At 35.9% G+C, this 19355-nt stretch overlaps 1 protein-coding gene across 1 annotated transcript; it reads left to right on the top strand.

Moving 5' to 3' along the window:
- The first annotated feature begins 3493 nt into the window (after positions 1-3493).
- Positions 3494-4682, top strand: LOC116000112 (zinc-finger homeodomain protein 1-like). The gene has a single exon (XM_031240139.1). The coding sequence runs from the start codon at positions 3561-3563 to the stop codon at positions 4233-4235; it is 675 nt and encodes a 224-aa protein (XP_031095999.1). The 5' UTR covers positions 3494-3560; the 3' UTR covers positions 4236-4682.
- The last annotated feature ends 14673 nt before the right edge of the window (positions 4683-19355 follow it).

The following is a 19355-nucleotide window of genomic DNA, read 5'->3' on the forward strand; positions in this document are numbered from 1 at the left end:
CCTATATATGCAATAATAATAATAATAATAATCCTATTGATTAAGGGAACTAAATTGTTTTGTTAATTACAATTAGTGGAGGGTAACAAGTTTCAATCGAATCTTGATGGTCCCTCACAGTTTTGCACTTTTGCTTTGCTCCCAAAAGGTTGAATCCTCAACTCCAACTGTGTCTGAACACAGAGGCTGCTGTGTGAGACTTGATCCATGGTCTTTGCTGCCAAACTCATTGCTTAGCTCTAGAGACGGATGGAGGAGGTAAATCACGAGATATGTCACTAAAGTCAATTCATGTAAGTCAAATGTCAAAACACGGGAAATATAATCTGACATCTAGAACCGAGTTAAGAGTAGTTCACATGCGTTACAAGTCAATTGGTACAACCCTTGGCTTCCCTATGGATACTATTAAAGCAACATCTCCAATAAAATCAATATATCATCATCAAATATCCAATGTGATTAGCCATTGGATATCAAAACCTTTAATTTAAAGTTTGCCAAAGCAGGCCGGCTTTAATATTTTTGCAGAAAACAAGCATGAGTATAACCCAAGGTATATGAACTTAAAGCTTTAATTAAGTTCATGCATGGAACAAGCAATGCTACGTGGTCCTAAAGTGGCACTTTGATTACTTCAATTTCCAACATAATCATAGGAAAAACCAAAAAACAAAAGAAAAAAAAAAGAAGAAAAAAAAAAGGTTTCCAATCCCAAATTGTTAGCTGTTACGTTGCATTTCATTTCAGCAAACTAAAATGGATGGGAAATGGGGTATTTTCTTTTTCTAAAAATGTGCAGACCAATTAGAGAATTTATGCTTTTCGTAGAACCATGTTTTTGCAATGCAATTAATTATATAGATTTTGGCGTGTCGTTTATTTGCATACATGATTTCTTCCCTTTGAATTTAAGTATAAAGATTCAACATTTTATGTGTGATTTGTAGACTATTACATAAAAGCAATGTTTACCATATGCAGATCTCGAGTAATAGTTGGGAGCTTCCCTCGCCACCTAAAAATTAAAAGAGTGGTGGAGTTTACCATGGAATGTGCACTTACATGCACATCTAGGTCACCTCTGGTGTCTTTGATCTTTCATAGCTAAGTGTTTTTTTTTTGGGTGTAATCCAGGGTTATTAGGTGGAACAACTAGCCTGCAGATTTAAGGTTAATTCATATCTAAAGCCAATGATCAAACACTTGACATTTGATTAAGGATAGATGAGTCTCTTTCACTCAACCACACCCTAATAAGTGAAACTAGCCAAGTGGTTCTAATACTCTACATACATAAACTTGTCTAAAATTGGGCAACATATGCTTAATGTTCTCCAAATCAACTATTCCTAATAAAATAAACAATGTAAATAACTCACATTTTGCATAAAATCAAAGTATTTATCACTAGTTCAAGTGGCAAGTGTATATTAGTTGTTCCATGCATAAAATTCGAGAATACCCGAACTATGACTATCCCTCGATCTTTAAGCCATGTAAGGACGTCATTTGATGCCATAGTTTCCACCATTAAAGGACTCACACAAGCTAAATGAAAGAGACTAAAAATGTACTACATATAAATGTATATCTTTAAAAATTATGTGTATATTTCAATTAATGAGACTTTGACTAAATTTATTCACAATTTAACCTTTTTATAATATTACGCTTAATATTATTGTATAAAGTTTATATATTTAAAAATAACATTAAAATATTATTAAACATAAAATAATTGAAATGAAAGAATGAATTAATTAAGATAAGACATCTCTCGAGAGTATCAACATTCAAATGAAAAAAAAAAACATTAAAGTCCTAAGCCGAGAAGGTCGCACGTAAGCCGCTGAGCCACCAACCACCCGACCCCAAATACCGACACCTTCAAATTTTCCTACGTTATTCCCGTGCCCTCCTTCATACGCGTATGTATTTCGTTTACGTATTAGGGACAAAACCGACAAAACACTGAGCCCAACGCTACCTAATCCCAACGCCCAACGCCGATGTCGTGGCCGGGACGCGGGCGGGGGAGCGTGGAGCAATGTTGGGTTTTATCTGATCTGCTGCCGTGCTGCCACCTACCCTGTACCGGTGGGACCCACGTGGTTCCGAATTTTTTTTACGGTCCCCTCCATCAAAGAAGCTTTTACTTACCGTGCGGTGAAAGCAATGGCGATCTGTCAAAACACGCCACTTTGACCGGCGGTAGCCGGTCGCCCATCCATTTTGGGTATGAGAGAGAGAATCTCATCCTAATTTTGGTAAAGTAGATTCATTACCTCTCTAATTTGGGAACTTCCATGCGTCACTATGCCTCCCTCTAGGTGAGATTTAGGGGGCGTTTGGTTCACGTAATGTTAGATTATCTTAGAGAATGTTAGATTAATGGAAATGTTAAATAATTGAGAATGTTAGATTCTTGTGTTTGGTTTAAAATTGAAGTAGGTAAATAAGACAACGGAAATAAGATAAATTGATTAAAATTTCAAAAGCTCAATATTATGAATAAGATAAGGGAATGTGAGATTACCTAATAAATCGGAATGTATCTCACATTCCCTTCCAATAGCTAAAAACTTAATCGGGAGGTTATGTTACATTCCATGAGAATCTTACATAACCTGAACCAAACATGAGAATCTTATATTACCAGACAAATATAACCTTAGTTATCTTATATAACTTGAACCAAACGCCCACTTAAAGTTGGAATATTATATAACGGATAAGTTTAAGATGTTGATCCGCATTATACTCATTCATACTTGATATTAGTTATTTATAATACAACTAATTACATCAAATACCAACAATGAGCTTGTAATTTAATGGCACAAATTGATTCTTTCAAACGGAAAATCATGGATTCGAGCGTCTGGGAGTAGTATTGATTATAGTTGAAAAAATTGCTACACGAGACCTATTCGGTGCCTAGGAGGCCTAGCCGACACGTAGCAGACCAGTTTTAGATCACCGATTATGGTGATACGTGACGGTCAGCCAACGCCGATTAATTTTATTTTATAAGAAAAGAACAATAGATAATCGGCTAGTCAACACTTAGTCGGCCAATTGCTTAGACCACCGATTATGGTGATACGAGACGGTCTACCAATGCCGATTATTTTATAAGAAAAGAACAATAGATAATCTGCAGACTAAGCAACTAGTCAGTGTGTAGGTGCCTAACTAGCCAATCGCCTAGATCATCGATTATGTTAATAGACTAGACGACTAGTCAGCGTGGATTAATGGGTACCTCTACAAGTCAGCAACAGGTCTCTCATCCCGTGTTGAGTAACGGATAGATTGTGGAAATTATTGAATAGTAGAAAGTAAAGGGTAGTGGTAAAAAAAAAAAAAACAAGTGAGAAGTGAAAAAGACCGGCATTCCTATGTTGCCGGTGGATGTCCTGTTGTGGTTAAGGTTAGATACACAGGTATATATAGAGAGAGAGCGGTGAATGGAGATTACGGAAGATAATTAGTTGGGGAAATTAGCGTACGATTTGGCTAAGTATAAGAACAGCTAAGAGAACAAAGAAGAAACCATGGAGTTTGAGGATCAAGAGGAGCACAAGGGAGAAGAAGGAGATATAGAGATGGGAGCGAGTTATGACTCGCTGGGTAACTCGAAAGCACCAACTCAGCCAAAAATGGCGCCCATGAGCCCCGGCGCGTTGGCGCCGCTTCAGATGAGGAAGCCGCGGTACAGAGAGTGCCTAAGGAACCACGCGGTGGGGATCGGCGGCCACGCCGTGGACGGTTGCGGCGAGTTCCTGGCCGCCGGAGAGGACGGCAGCGTCGACGCGCTAAAATGCGCCGCCTGTAACTGCCACCGCAATTTCCACCGCAAGGAAACGGAAACCGCCGCCGCCGCCGCCTTAGTCCACTTCGGCTACCACCACCCCCACCCCCTCCCCTACCACCTCCCTCCGCCGCAGCACCACCGCCCTCTCGCCCTCCCATCCACCTCCGGCGGCGCATACAGAGAAGAAACGATGGACGACATGAACAGCGGCGGCGCGTCGAAGAAACGGTTCCGAACAAAGTTCAGCCAGGAGCAAAAGGACAAAATGTTCGAGCTGGCGGAGAAACTTGGGTGGCGGATTCAGAAGCACGACGAGGCGGCGGTGCAGCAGCTCTGTAACGATTACGGCGTTAGAAGGCACGTCTTCAAGGTCTGGATGCACAACAACAAGCACACCCTCGGTAAAAAACCTTAAAAATTCCGAAAAAACATGGAGTATGAAGATGATGATGAACACTGACAATTTATCTCCATTTTTAGGGCATTCCATGATTATCACTGCATTTTATATATAGTATGGTGGTGGTTAAAAAATGAGATAAAAATCTGTGCTTTTTTCTCCGGAATTTAGTGGTGAAAATCATTAGATTAGGCCAAAAACTAGGGCTTTTTTTTTTTTTTTTTTTTTTTTTTCTTGCCAGCTGACTCCATGAATGGAAGATGATGATGACTAGTAGTAGCAGCAGCAGTAGTATTAGCATTAATTTCTATGGAGTTCTTCTTGTCTCTGAAATGGAGTAATATTGTGGGTGCATGTTATGTTAAGGCTGTATTGCATGTACCCTTATGACATGTTTTCTGGGTTTTCTGAAACTAGCCCTCTTGATGTGGCTCTACATGAGTTGTGTTTTCTTGCTCTCTATATTCTTCTTCTAACCATTATTTATACTATGAGAAACTCATAGTCACTATCCGATTGTGTGTGGCCACAAAGAAGTAAACCAGTTTTGATTGTTCATAATTAACTGACTCAAATTAAAAAGGTCAATAGACTACTCTTGATAAGAGTCGAACTTGTAACATTGTGGTTATCAAGTCTCAATAATAGTTTAAGTTAGCTTGAATCTTGATTGTACAGACAAAGAGGGATGGATTGATTGAAATGGGGGAGGAGTCCTCTTCTCTCTCTCTTTCTCTCACTGCTGTGTGTTCTCTGAAATGTGAATACTTTTTCAGAGTCAGAATTCATTGAAATGTACCTTTCTTTCTTTGTTTTGTTTCCCCTCACTTCAATGGTGGACAAGGAAGTGAAGTGAATGAGTAAGGTAGATGCAGTAGTAATGGCACTCTATGGGAATACTGCTAGTAGGCTTCTTTCTGCTTTAATTGTGTTTGATTGAATTGATTGAATTAAAGGCTTAAAGCTCCCCACATCTATTCCTTTATTCTGAGTTGTTAAAGCTGTATATATGTGTGTGGATGAGTAATTTCCACTTCATTTCTTGCATCTCTTTCACCTCTTTCTTGATAAGTTGCATTAGCTATCTATACCATCAAATCCAGGCAGGAAATTAAAACCTAGTAATTTGAGATAATTGGTAAGAGCATCTCCATTAGTGGATTTTATGTGATTTTTGGTTTTTGTCTCTTATTGTGGGCCCAATCAAAAAATATATAGTTGGTGCGCGTTAAGCGGACTAGCAACGCCCAGTGGGCGCGTTGAGGGTTGTCGCCAACCATACTAATGGCGACCACTCTCATTTAATTGTTTTCTTTTGCTTTTTCGTTTTTTTTTTTCTCTTTTTTCCTTCTACCCTTTTTTGATAGTTCCCACTTAAAAATATGTGCAAACACCATACTAATGGAGATGCTCTAAGTGAGCTGTAGGTATAATGCCAAATGATTGACTAATTGTTTAGTAAGAATCCGACTTTCCAAACTGACTATGCTTTGATGAGTCAGGGCATAATTTCAACATAGTAATCTCGACTAATTGTTTAGTATGAATCAAACCTTCCAAATTAACTAGGCTTTAATTCCAACAGTCTTGACGGGTTGTTCAATATGAATCGGACCTTCTAAATTTATTAGGCTTTGATATGTTGGGGCCGAGTATAATTCAAACATAGTAATCTCAGTCAGTTGTTCAGTACGAATCAAACTTTCCAAACTGACTAGGCTTTGATGGGTCGGGCCATAACTTCAACATAGTAACCTCGACCAATTGTTTAGTATGAATCAAACCTTCCAAATTAACTAGGCTTTGATGGGTCGAGTATGATTCCAACAGTCTTGACGAGTTGTTCAATAGGAATCGGACCTTCTAAATTTACTAGGCTTTGATATGTTAGGGTCGGGTATAATTCAAACATAGTAATCTCAACCGATTATTCTGTAGGAATCAAATTAAACCTTCCAAATTAAACTGACTAGGCTTTGATGTGTCGGGGTATAATTCCAACACATTAGTCTACCTAGAATCCATAATCATGCATGGATTGAAACAAAATACTATTATTTTCAAAGGTACTATACATTATGGGTAAAGTCCGTCTTATGACTATAATCAGTAAAGGACCATAATGAGATAAACTAGCTAGTTTAAGTTGTTATAGCTGACCGACTCAAAACAAAAGGCCTATAAATAACTCCAGTGAAAATAAATCAAACTTAAAACTGTATAGTTAATGAAACTAACTTTTGATCAACTTCGGTAAGATTGTCCCAAACACAATATAATACTATGTTTGTTTTAGGAACTAGAGATATAGTTATGCACATGAAATCACAATCACTAGTCTAATATTATTTTAGCAGCATGTTCTTCTTGAATTAAAATAGTAATTGAGTAATTCTTGTCCATGATTGAGGTTGTCTGCAGTGCACCTAGGGAAGGGGTTTGATGAAATCTGGCTCTTTGCATTTTTTTGGCTAATGTTGTTGTTGTCATTTTCCATGTTATGTATTACCACTTTAGAATATCGTTCTCTTGGGAAGGAAAATTGTGTTTTTAAAATCAGATGATGTCTGGAACAGTAACATAACAGTAATACTATATAGTATTCTAGTGTGATTATTCACAGGAAAAAAAGAAAAAAGAAAAAAAGAACTCGAATCCAAATGTGGGTAAAGTCCATATTCAAGAAAGCCAATAGATCCAAAGCTTGATTCTCAAATTCCTTTCTTTTTATTTTTTTTATATATATTTTTTATATATATATTTTATATTTTGTTTCCCAACCCTTTCTTGTCATTACTTTTTTTCTTTTTAATGTTCCAAAGGGAACATGTGGGCACTACTGCAACACAAGAGTCTTCTGCATTATAATATTCCTACATGTCCCTCTCTAGCTATCTCACTTTGTGGGGTGTCTTCCAATCTTCTAATTATCAAGATAAATATAAAATCTAATTCCCTCCATTTAAAACCTATATAATTTGAATAACAATTTCATTTTTTTTTTATGAACTTTTTTTTGTGTAAACTAGGAGGTGTTTCGGGTCTAACTCCACCTGTCTTACGGTCCCGATCCATCCGAAAGATATGGAAGCGCAAGTTGACCCAAGGAAAATTGTCACTTGTAGGAATCGAACTTTGGTTATCCCAATTCTCAAGTACCATCCCCACAAAGAAGCTCATTTGACACTTAATTAATTTTAGTCTTCAACTATTTAAAATATTATACAATTAATTTTGGTCTTCAACTATTAATCTATTATATTCATGTCGCTCTAACTTGGTCCTTCATTCAACTTTTAGTCATTCTCCATTATAAATTTTCAAATCCCAAACTAAAAAGTGATTATATAGTCGTAGTATAAAGATTGAGTCTACACTCTACAATTACCTTGAGAGGATTGCACTTGTTTTGAATTTTCTCAAATTTGATTAAAATTGGTGGGAAAAGACGGTGGCATCCATGCATGACATATTAATAATGCATTTGATAATATTCACCAAACTGAATTGGACCTATATTACTAATATTTCATCGTCACTATAAAATAATTTTAACATATGCTCCAACATATATACCTAATAATACCGTACCCACCCATCCATCCATGTCTCATGATACCTACACTAATTATTAGTTACATTATGCATTGAGCAATTGCATATGTCCTTTTTGTACTACCCTCTTCTCATCTTTAGAAAGGAGTGTATGTAGACACACCCTTTGCACTTTAATCACATGTACATTGCTTATCTTAAAAAACAAACCTAATCTACATTCACTTTATGAAGGCATGTGGATGGGTTTTATGTTGTTGCTTATTGTTAAGGTTAGGTTTCCCTAATGGGTACTCTCTTCTTTAGTTTACTACAAAAGTTGATTCAATAACTTTGGTGTTGGAATCATTGCCAGTGCACTCTGCACTTGAATTTAGTGCATGTACTCATGTCTATGCTAAATTTGCATATATCACACTTCTCTACCCTCTTTTTGGATGCGCATTGTTAAGGGAAACTTAATTATTATAGCATTCTTATTTTTGTTAGAATGTTTAGCTTTAAAATTATCTCTTTTAATAAAAAAGCTATGTTATATTTCTCTCATAATATTTATTTGGTTAGTTATTTTTGTGTTACGGGCACCTTGCTCCCATCACCTCATGACCGGGGATTTCAAGTCCTAGGACCAAAACACTGGGCACCTTGCTCCCGGGATGGGCACCTTGCTCCCATGATTAATAAGTATATTCATTTTCAACTGCAGGTAGAGTTGACCAATAAGCTAAGTATATTTATTATCATGCCACGAGATGACATTATGAGGTTAAATTAGGAGAAATACTTTTAAATGACATTTTTTGTTCAACAAATACAATAACAATAAGTGTCTCATTATTCAAAATAACGCTATTTAGGATTTATTTGGGAATCTAGAAACTGATTTGAAAAATGAATTTTGAAAGTTATTTTTTGGAATTTTTTTTGTGTTTGTCTATTTAATTTTGTGTGTGAGTGGGTGGGGAGAAAATAAGATTAAATTTCAAAAAAGAAGAAAGAATGATTTTAGTCATCAATCTATTATGATTTTACCATAGAATTTGGACCCTGCATGCCTACATACCTTCATCACTTAGCTATGGTGCAACGTTGACTAGCAATACTAATGGAATATATGCACCAATTATATATTGCATTACACTTTATTCACATCCACAATAATTTGTACTCTCAACATTACAAATGAAATCATTGCGTCCCATGCAACACACGACCAAAGGTGACACACAAAGATTCTTTTGGATCGTCCCACTTTGTCAAAACCATAAAATTACATATTAATGAAATTTAATCATTCGACACCACCGACAAATTCTATATTCTCTCTTTCCTCACTCTTCGTTGAATAATAATAGTGGCGCGCTTATTATAATGGTTCGCCATATGACTTGATGTAACAATTGAATGCGGTAGTGTAGAGGTTCGAATTTCACTAGATACATGAATGGAAATTAAAAAAGGCTTAGGATGATAGAATGTGTGGATTAATATAATCCACTGTGCATGCATGAAGGTTAGAGTGAACGGTGGATTGATTACATACGCAACTCGCGATTTATCTCTGCATTGGCTCTAGGTGTGGAGTCCTGTGTGCTTAGGATTAGTTGGGCGAATGTAATCCAATCTTGAAGTGGCCAAACAAGTAGAGCATGAGTTTCCTTTCAAAAAAAAAAAAAAAAAAAGAGTAGAGCATGAGTTTTTCTCGAGAGGGATCACTAAGGGTATGTTTGGTTGGGTGGAAAATTTTTTCCATGGAAGTTGTTTTCCTTAAAGTGGAGGAAAATATTGTTTTGTGATGTTTGGTAAAATGAATTCCTCAAATTTGAGGAAAACAAAATCCTTGGTTGGACCAAGGATTTTGTTTTCCATGGAGGATGGGAAGAAAAATTGGTATGATTGGACAAATTTACCCTTTGTGTTATTTTCTAATTATTATTACTTTTAGGAAAAAGTGTCAAATTGGCCCCCTAAGTCGAGTGGATAGTGCAATTAAGTCCCCTAAGTGAAAAAAGCTTCATTCAAGCCCTCTAAACCGGTAAAATTGTTCAATTAAGTCCAAGTTGACTTGTTTATCAGGTTAAATTCATGAGGTGATGACACGTGTCCTTTTCTATTTTATTTTTCAAAAAAATTTATTTATTAAAAATATTATATTTATTATAAATAAAAAATATATATAAAAAAAAAAACCGCCGGCCATGGAAGAAGAAGCGAACCAGTTTACCATCTTCTTCTTCGTCTCGTCTCGCCGCACGTCCGCGGGAGGGAGAGAGAGAGAGACGGAGCTGCACCTTGCCATCGCCGCCACTGCCAGTCCGACACCGGAGGAGAAACCAGTTCTCGCCGCCTGCTGCTCCGTCGACCTTGTCGCCAGAGATGAACACCATCGCTCAAGCTCCACCGTTCACGCTTGCCGCATCTCAGTTCGCCGGTTGTGGTGGTGGCTACGGCAGTGGCGGTTCTTCTCCTTCCCGCTGGCAACGAGGGTCCTGGAACGAGGGCGGCGCCATGACCGTAGCCCTCGTTCCAGATCTAGAAGACGGCCATGGCGTCGGACTGGCAGCAGCGGCAATGGCAGGGTGCAGCTCCGTCTCTCTCTCTCCCTCCGGCGGACGTGCGGCGAGGCGAGACGAAGAAGAAGATGGTAACTGGTTCGCTTCTTCTTCCATGGCCGGCGTTTTAAATTTTTGTTTTTTGTTTTTTTTTTAATTTTAATTTTTGTTTTTATATATTTTTTTATTTATAATAAATATAATATTTTTAATAAATAATTTTTTTTGAAAAATAAAATAAAAAAGGACATGTGTCATCACCTCACGAATTTAACCTGATAAACAAGTCAACTTGGACTTAATTGAACAATTTTACCGGTTTAGGGGACTTGAATGAAGCTTTTTCACTTAGGGGTCTTAATTGCACTATCTACTCGACTTAGGGGGCCAATTTGACACTTTTTCCTTACTTTTATTAATTTGTAGGGGCATATAGGTCTTTATACACATTATTCCTTACCATTTTAAATCCAACCAAACAACATAATTTATCTTCTCAACAACTTTTTTTCCACCAACCAAACAACATAATTTATTTTCCTGGTAACTACTTTTCCACGGAATTTCACTTCCACTTCCCTTCAAATATTTTCCGCGAACCAAACGAGCCGTAAGTGAATAAAACATTATTCTCGTACTTGAATGTCACAAGTTTGATTTTTGCAAGTACTCTTTTAGTCGAATCCTCGCGCAAAAACTTTCTAGTGCACACGCTTGGATAGTAGCTGTGGATTTATCTCGTCACGCAAAAAAAAAAAAAGGAATAAGAGCCAAATTGGCCACTGAACGTAACGCGAAAGTGCAATCAGGCCACTCAACCAAAAAAACGTGCAATTAAGTCACTAAACAGCGCAAATTCCTCCGAATTCACCTGCTAGCCGGTTTCCAGCCTTACCTTCCGGTTGATTGCTGACCTGGCTTATTAGTTGGCATTAGTAATTGTTTTTTGTTTATTTTCCTTAGTTTTTGTTGCTTCCAGCGTGTAAGAACACAAATCCGAATCACGAATGAGTACAGACCTCCATTGTACACAGCCCTTGCTTCTCTCCCAAAGCCCTTTACTGTTCGGTGCTCACGCCTGACGGGGAAAGGAGTGCCGTTGCTGCAGTCCACCACCTTGCACCGTCGGGAAACAGGGGAATGCCGCTGCTTGGGGTTCCGTCACGGAGGGAGGGCGCCATACTGGTTCGAGAGGGAGAAGAGGAGACACTCCTAAGACGGAGCTTGCCACCGCGATTCCTTCGATTTTTTCGCGATTCGATTCGGCCACGAAGCTCGCGTTGAAATGCAGTCGCAAATCTGTAAATATCGAAGGCGCTGCACCTCAGATCTGTAAATATCGCGCTGCACCTTCCATCGGCTTCCTTGGGTCACGACGTTGATTGATGAAGCTCAGCAGTGGTGCCGGTTCTCATCCTCTGAAGTCGACGACATCCTTCCAAGAGCAGCAGTTGCGTGCGACGATCACCGACGGCGGCAGCTACGAGCTTGAACAGTAGAGATTGTGCGAAGCTTCAGCAAACTCCGGTCCGTTCCTCCGGCAAGCTGCGAACAGCGGCTTTCTCCATCCTCTCTATTCAGCGACGGCGACATGCGAACGAACTAGCGGAGGCGTTCCCCTGTTTCCGGCGCCAATGGCAGAGTTAAGCGGTGGAGGTTTCTCCCCCCTCCTTCTCGTCGACGGAAACCGGGGTGCGGCTGTGGAAGCAAATTGGCACATCCACGGCAGACCATAAGAAATTTGGGAAGAAAGAAATACAATATACCACCTATTTTTTGTTGTTTTGCTCAACTCCCTAACCAGGTCATAGCCATGTCAGCCATCAATGCCAGTTAATCAGCCATGTCAGCGGACAACCGGAAAGAAGACCTGGAAACTGGCTGGCAGGTGAATTCGGAGGGATTTGCGCTGTTTAGTGACTTAATTGCACGTTTTTTTAGTTGAGTGGCCTGATTGCACTTTCGCGTTACGTTCAGTGGCTAATTTGGCCCTTATTCCAAAAAAAAAAAAAAACAACAACAACAACAACAACAATAATAATAATAATAATGAAAATGAAAATGGTTATTACTAACTCGGTCTCTCAATTATTTAGGCCTTCATATTTAGTCCTTCAATTATCATCTTGGTGGTAAATATAGTTTCTCGATGACAAAATATGTTAACTATCAATGTTTGCTCCTCAAACTCTCAAAGTTCTAACTCTGCAAGGTTATTTTTGTAATTTCTCAACATCTCCTTTTTTTTTCTCCAATTAAAATGATTTTCGTACTAGAAGGTTACGAATTTGATTCTTGCTAATACTCTCTCAGTTGAACCTATCGCACAGAGTCTTCCTAGTGCACACTCTTAATAGTACAATCATTAGTAGTAGCTGTGGGTTTTTCTCTACAAGAAATGTTGGGCACTTGATGGGCCACTAGTTCACATTGGTCCCAATCTAGGTGGTAATAGATCCATTGAGGCACTGAGTACATATAAGATATTGGGTTGAAACTTTAGGCCCATTTAAATGGGCCGATATTGGGTTGGACTGAGTTTTGCATTTTGGTTTAGGTTTTATGATTTATCTATAAATGCAGTATATATTGTTAAAAATTAAACTCTATAATATTAAAAATTGTAATTTATGTCAAGACTTTGTGGTTTAGTGAACCCAGTTGCACTTCAATATGAGAAGGGTTGGGTTCCCTTTGTGGTTTAGTGGGACCCAGTTGTACTTCCATATGAGAAGGGTTAGGTTCGAACCTTAGTTGAGTATGAACAAATACTGCATTGTAACAAAGTCTCTCTATTTCTACCACAACCATGTGATTATGTCTCTTTATTTAATTTAATTTTTTTTTGAAAACTATGTCTCTTTATTTATTACTATCTCTATTTCGTTGTGTTTGGAGTTCAATTAATGATGTTTAACTTAAGTTATTTTAATTTTAATTTTTTTAAAAATATTTACTTTAGTGTTAGTGTATAAAATTTATATATTTAATTAGAAATTATATCAAAATTACTATTAAACGCACACAAAAAATTAATTTTAAAAATTATTTTAAAATGTTAAGAAAAATAAGAAAGAAGGTCAAATTGACCAATAAATAGTAAATATGACAAATAAAATGAGGCCATGTGAATATTGTATTATTATTATTATTATTAAAAAAGTGAGACGATTTTTTTCGAACTTTAAATAAATAATAAAAATTATAAATAAATAAGATAATATGATAGTACAACGTAATTTTAAAAATAAAAAAGTATTCCAAAGATAATTATAGCACAATAGCTCCCTTATCCTGTAATATTTGACCACTTAGATTTTATTGTTGTCCTAGCAATGGCAAGCGATTCTTTCTACCACTAACTGCAATAACAAATTTTGTTGTTTTGGGTGTAAAGGTAAAATTCTTTGTTTCGGAGCTCCTGCATCTGTCTTACAAGAACTAACAATAATTCAGTGATTCTTTAAGTAGAAGAACAAGTATTCAGTGCCCACAAGATAGTGAAATTTTACACTGTAAATTATGATTCGATTCTGCGTCATTGGATATAATATGTCATTCGGAATCTAATTGAGCTACCCGAAATGTCAAAGATGGTCTTCCTCTTCACCATATCAGTGCCATTCCACGTAAGTACATGCAAGTGTAGACAATCTAAGATTTGACAACACTATATATATGTCAGCTTCAATGGTGTCCATTTCATGACAGCTTAAAGACGGTGCCGACTTCCATGTACCACAATGTCTTTTTAATATTGTTTACATCTCAGTTTCTCTCGTGTGATTTATAAGTTATTATATAATAGTAAAATTTATTCTTTAAACATCTTTGCCTAATATAGAAGCGATCATAAAAGAGAGTGTAATCAAACGCGCGCACTTTGGAACACAACTAACATATATTTCACATCAAACACAACTCAACCGGTTAATTAATCAAAATAAGTTGATAATTTTACTTTGTTAATCATAGTAAGGATGGCACATCTATCTGCCAAGTATGTGTGGTTGTAAATAGACTTGAAATGATGAATAATTATATTTTTCTTTTTTACTCTTCCCTCATAATGTTCATTTTATGACGTGAAAATAAAGTTATTTTTATTTATTAGCTATCGTAACTATTCTTTTTTTTTTTTTGATTTACGAGAAAGCCTTCAACTGCTATCTAAAGCAGCCTAGGTTGCCTATAATAACTTATCGGCTCAAACTGATAAGGCCAATAGGTCACTCCCACTATGAGTTGAACTTGGAATATAATCCACATCTACTGCTTGAAAGCGTATGCACACTAGATAAAGTCCGCCTTGTGACCCTAGCTAACAAATGACAATAATAAGATAAACTAGTCAATTTTGTTCATAACTGATTAGCTCAAATTAAGAAAGCGCTCAAGGTGAAGCATGTCTTGGAACCCTAACCCCGACAAATGATCACACTTAAATAAATCAATCTATGTTGCATATGCCGGTTCAAAGTGAAAAAACACACACTATAAAGCTTATTTTATGACTCTAATAATTAGCAAATGACAAAAAAATAAGGTAAACTAATCTAGAATTGGTTAATGCTTCTAACATATAGATAATATAGCTCAAACAACATCCTTGATTGGGATGAGGTTTGAACCTAAAACCATCGAATTGGAATTGTAAAAATGATACCAATAAACCAGATGGTACTTGACAAAATTGGTTAATGTTATCCACAGTTACAATGGTTATCATGTAATATTGTGTCTATCAACGTGGCTTTAAATGATTGGATGGTTTCTCAATCAAGCAAATCTTCCCCCTCTATTTAATTCCTAGGGAATTCCCCAATCAAACTCACTCCCCCACCCAATAAAAATAGAAACAAAGATACTACATAGTACTCGATGGCTATATTTGGAATCAAACCCTCTTCCCTCTTCTTCTTCTTCACTATCCTCCTCGTTGCCGGGGTGATCATATCTCCGGCAATTGCAACGCCGAGGTTTCCCCGCTCACAGATCGACACTCCTCCGGTCGCTCGCCGGTCGATGATCGATCCTGAGTCTAGTGACAGCGCTCCGGCCCCCGGCTACTAACGCCGGCGGCACTCTGATTAAGCGCTTTCACGTACACGTACTCGAAAACTGATCGAGAAACAATAATCAAGTAATGCGGAAATTAAACGATGTCTGTTTTTGTTTCTTCTTTTCTTTATGCATGTAAAGTATATGAGTATGCCTTATCGTTATTGTGTGGAAGAAACCGTAGATGTTAATTTGCTTTCTCCGATCAGCTCCGATCTATACATATTCTGAGCTTTATCTATGAATTAAATTTCTTTCTCAGCTCCTTTTGGCTAATTTTCTCTATTGCGATTTTGGATCCCACATATCATATTGGGATAACTCTTGCATGGAGTTAGTTGACATCTTCTCTAAGTTCTTGACTGGTCAACCTGATCAAAAAGCAAATTTCATTCATAATACGCTTTGGAATACCAGCTACGAGTTTGATTTAAATTAGTAATTATAAAATTTTATGTTTAACTTTTGGTTGGAGTTGTGTATGAACCTTATCAATTTGAATTGGTTAATGGGTTAAGATCACAAGATTGTTTTTTCTTGTAAATTATTTAGTTTGAGCCGGTTAGTTAGTTGGCATGTTCTCTTAGTTCAACTCAATCAGAAAACGAATTTCATTCATAATATGCTTTGTGGGAGTTGTATATGAACAATATCAATTATATTTAAACCGATTAGTTAGTTGAAATGTTCTCTTAATTCTTGACTGATCAACTAAATCACAAAGTAAATTTCATTCCTAATAAGTTTTGGGATACTGGCGGCTAGTTTTTGTGTAAATCAATAGTAGGGTTGGTTGTCTGGGAAGAAGAGTAATCTTATTAGTTCTAGACTTATTGGGCTGCCACCTGTTTACTTCAGTCAAAGTCAGAAAATCCTTTTGACATCGATGATAAATAGATAAGGATAGTTTAGTTACCACTGATTTCAATTAATTAATGACACTTTAAGGTTTATTTATGGTATAAGTGTTGTACTTAAAGTATTTGCCACGTTTTCCAACACCACAAAACTCGTCACGCGATAGAAGTATAGAACTATGATTGAATATTCCAAAGACAACACACAATTTCAACGTCAATATAAAAAGCTAAAGAGTACAAAAGGAAGGCAATATGATCAGGGACGTCAACGGGGTGGGGTATACGTGTCTCCACCTCATACTCGTATGGTTTTTTTTTTTTTTTTTTTTTTTTTTAACTCCTTTTGTCTATTTTGATTTTACGACGTTAACTCTCATTTTTTATTTTCTCACTTATACTCCGATATAATAGGGTTTTTTTTTTATTCTGTGGATTCTCCTTCTATTTTTACCATGATCAATCGAGGTAGAGATTCTTACATGAGTTTAATTAGTTACTAAGTTGCGAAATTTGATTTTGATTTAGGGAAATGAAAAGAGATATAAGGTTAAATTTTATTATTAGTCTAACTATATATAGTTTCTAAATTAAAGATTTACAATAAAATTTAATAAACTTATTAATGGATGAACTAAGTGTGCCACTACCCTAATAATTCAAAAACTACATACAAATCGTGATATTTATAACACATGAACTAAATTCATATTATCATATAACAATTATTATACCATAGATCAGGTTTCACCCTACATTGTGAACTCTGGTCTAAAAATTTTGAGTCTGCATTTAACATATTATGTATCTTCAGTTAATAAAGTATGTGTCTATAAATTAACCGAATACATAGAATATGTTAACTACAATAATAGCATATATTAATTGCAGACATATTTGTTAACTGTAGACACATAATATGTTAATTGTAAATACATAATCCGAATGTAATTTTGGACAAGGGTCCACAACGCAATGTGGACCTTGGTCCATGGTACAATTTGCCACCATCAGTCGTTATACGGTGGACCATGGTCCACAATGCACAAAACGACGCCGTTTCATTAAGTAAGAGAAACTATTGCGGTAAGTCGTAACGGAGCTCCGTAAAGGATACTACAGTTCATCTCAAAAGATACTGTCTCACATTTGATTTTATATTATCAAATGAAACTGTAGTTATATCGAAATGAAACTGTAGTTGTGTTGAAAGAAAAATGTAGTGAATATAAAATTAAACTGAATAACAGTTTCACATTTTTGAGTGTATATTGTCCAATGAAACTGTAGTTATATCGAAATGATATTGTAATTGTGTTGAAATGAAACTGCAGTGTATTATAAAAGAAACTATAGTTGTGTTGAAAGTAAATTGAATGACAGTTTCATATATTTGAGTGTACAATGTAGAATGAAACTACAGTTATATCGAAAAGGAACTGCATGAACTGCAGTTGCGCGGAACGGAACCGTTTCAGCCGTTTGTTTTCATTAATCAAAACGACGTCGTTTTGATGCATGGTCCACAGTAAAATTTGCAGCCATCCACTTGATGGCCATAGGTTCAAATAATTTTCATTGGGGCTAATCTAGTTGGTAATAGATCTATTGAGTGCATATAAGTTAGTGGGTTGAAACTTTAAGCCCATTATAGGTGGGCACGCATTCAGGCCCAACTATCAAGATCCCAATCTTTATTATCATGTTGGAATCTTATCTTTTTAGATATTGACTCATCCATATTCACACTAAGTGCTAAAGTTTCCCTACTTTAAATTGACATCTTAAAGAATATGATGCAACTCTCTTACTCACATGATATGTCATGCATTCCATAATAGACTTGTAGTCCTCCAACTCATTTGTGGTACATTGCATTAATACTTATAAAGGCAATGTAATTTTAGCATTTATTTACCAATACTTCAGCATGACAATAAAGATTTTATTGGGTAAAAAATATATTAATTGTACTGAGTTAATGTTATTTGCGTAAGTATTTGAAACATAATACATGATAGTGATTGCCTTGTGCCAATGAAAAATTAAATATAATTTATAGTCAAAACTGATAGTAGGGCTTTTAAAGAAATTTATTATGGAGTTAGTATTTTGTTTGTGTGTGAGACTGGGAGTGAAAGTGTGTGATATGATTTAGGAGAAACGAGAGAAAAAAAAAGTTGATTCTTTTACTAAGTTGAGTTTTTCATGATTTTTTAAATTGAAAAAAAAATTGAAGGAAATTCGCACACTTGTTGGACGCATCAAGGTCGTGTTGCCAAATGAAGATTACACTGTCAAGATCTTGTGGTTTAATGGCATCAAGTTGCACTCTCATATGTGAAGTTGTGGGTTGAAACTCTTAGGCTTTTCACACACGTAATCCAACTATCAGTTGAGATTTGTTTTTTCTTATCTAGTGGTCCTATTTGGTCAATATATTTATAAAGGTGGTTGTTGTTTATTTTTCTTTATATTAAAAAACAAACTATTTTTATTTATTTTTTTAAAATATATATATATATATATATATTTTATACGTTAATACTATTTTAAGTAGTAAAAATAATTGAATTAAAAAAAAAAGAAGCTTTAAACCACATATATATAAAATGAGATGAATAAAATAATATAATATGTATATACACACTATTTCAAGGTTTTTTTTTTTGGGGGTATCATTTTTGGATTAGAATATGTTTTCATGCCCTCAAGTCACCTACTCCCGGATCCTACCTAACTAACCCGTCCTAACTCCCAACTTCACTCAAAATCTAATTAATTTTTATTTATTGGACAGATTATTCTTTCATTATTATTTGCTTTATATATAAATGGGTGTATAATGGTACGATATTACTTTTTTACTTATTAATATTACAAGTTATCATAAGTCAGTTAATGTTTCTTGTAGACGAAAGATACTAGAGCAAGGCTAATGTGAATTTTCATAAAGTGTTTTATACGAGGAAGAAAGAGAAAATTGTGTAACAAAAGAAAAAGAGTTTAACATAATTTTGGGTAATTACTTATTGGGTTTCTCGGAAAAAAAAAAAAAAAAAAAACACGTCTACTAGACTATTGGAGTGGTTGTCAAATTAAAATTCTTT

Source organism: Ipomoea triloba, chromosome 12, assembly GCF_003576645.1.
Source record: "Ipomoea triloba cultivar NCNSP0323 chromosome 12, ASM357664v1".
Taxonomy (NCBI): domain Eukaryota; kingdom Viridiplantae; phylum Streptophyta; class Magnoliopsida; order Solanales; family Convolvulaceae; genus Ipomoea; species Ipomoea triloba.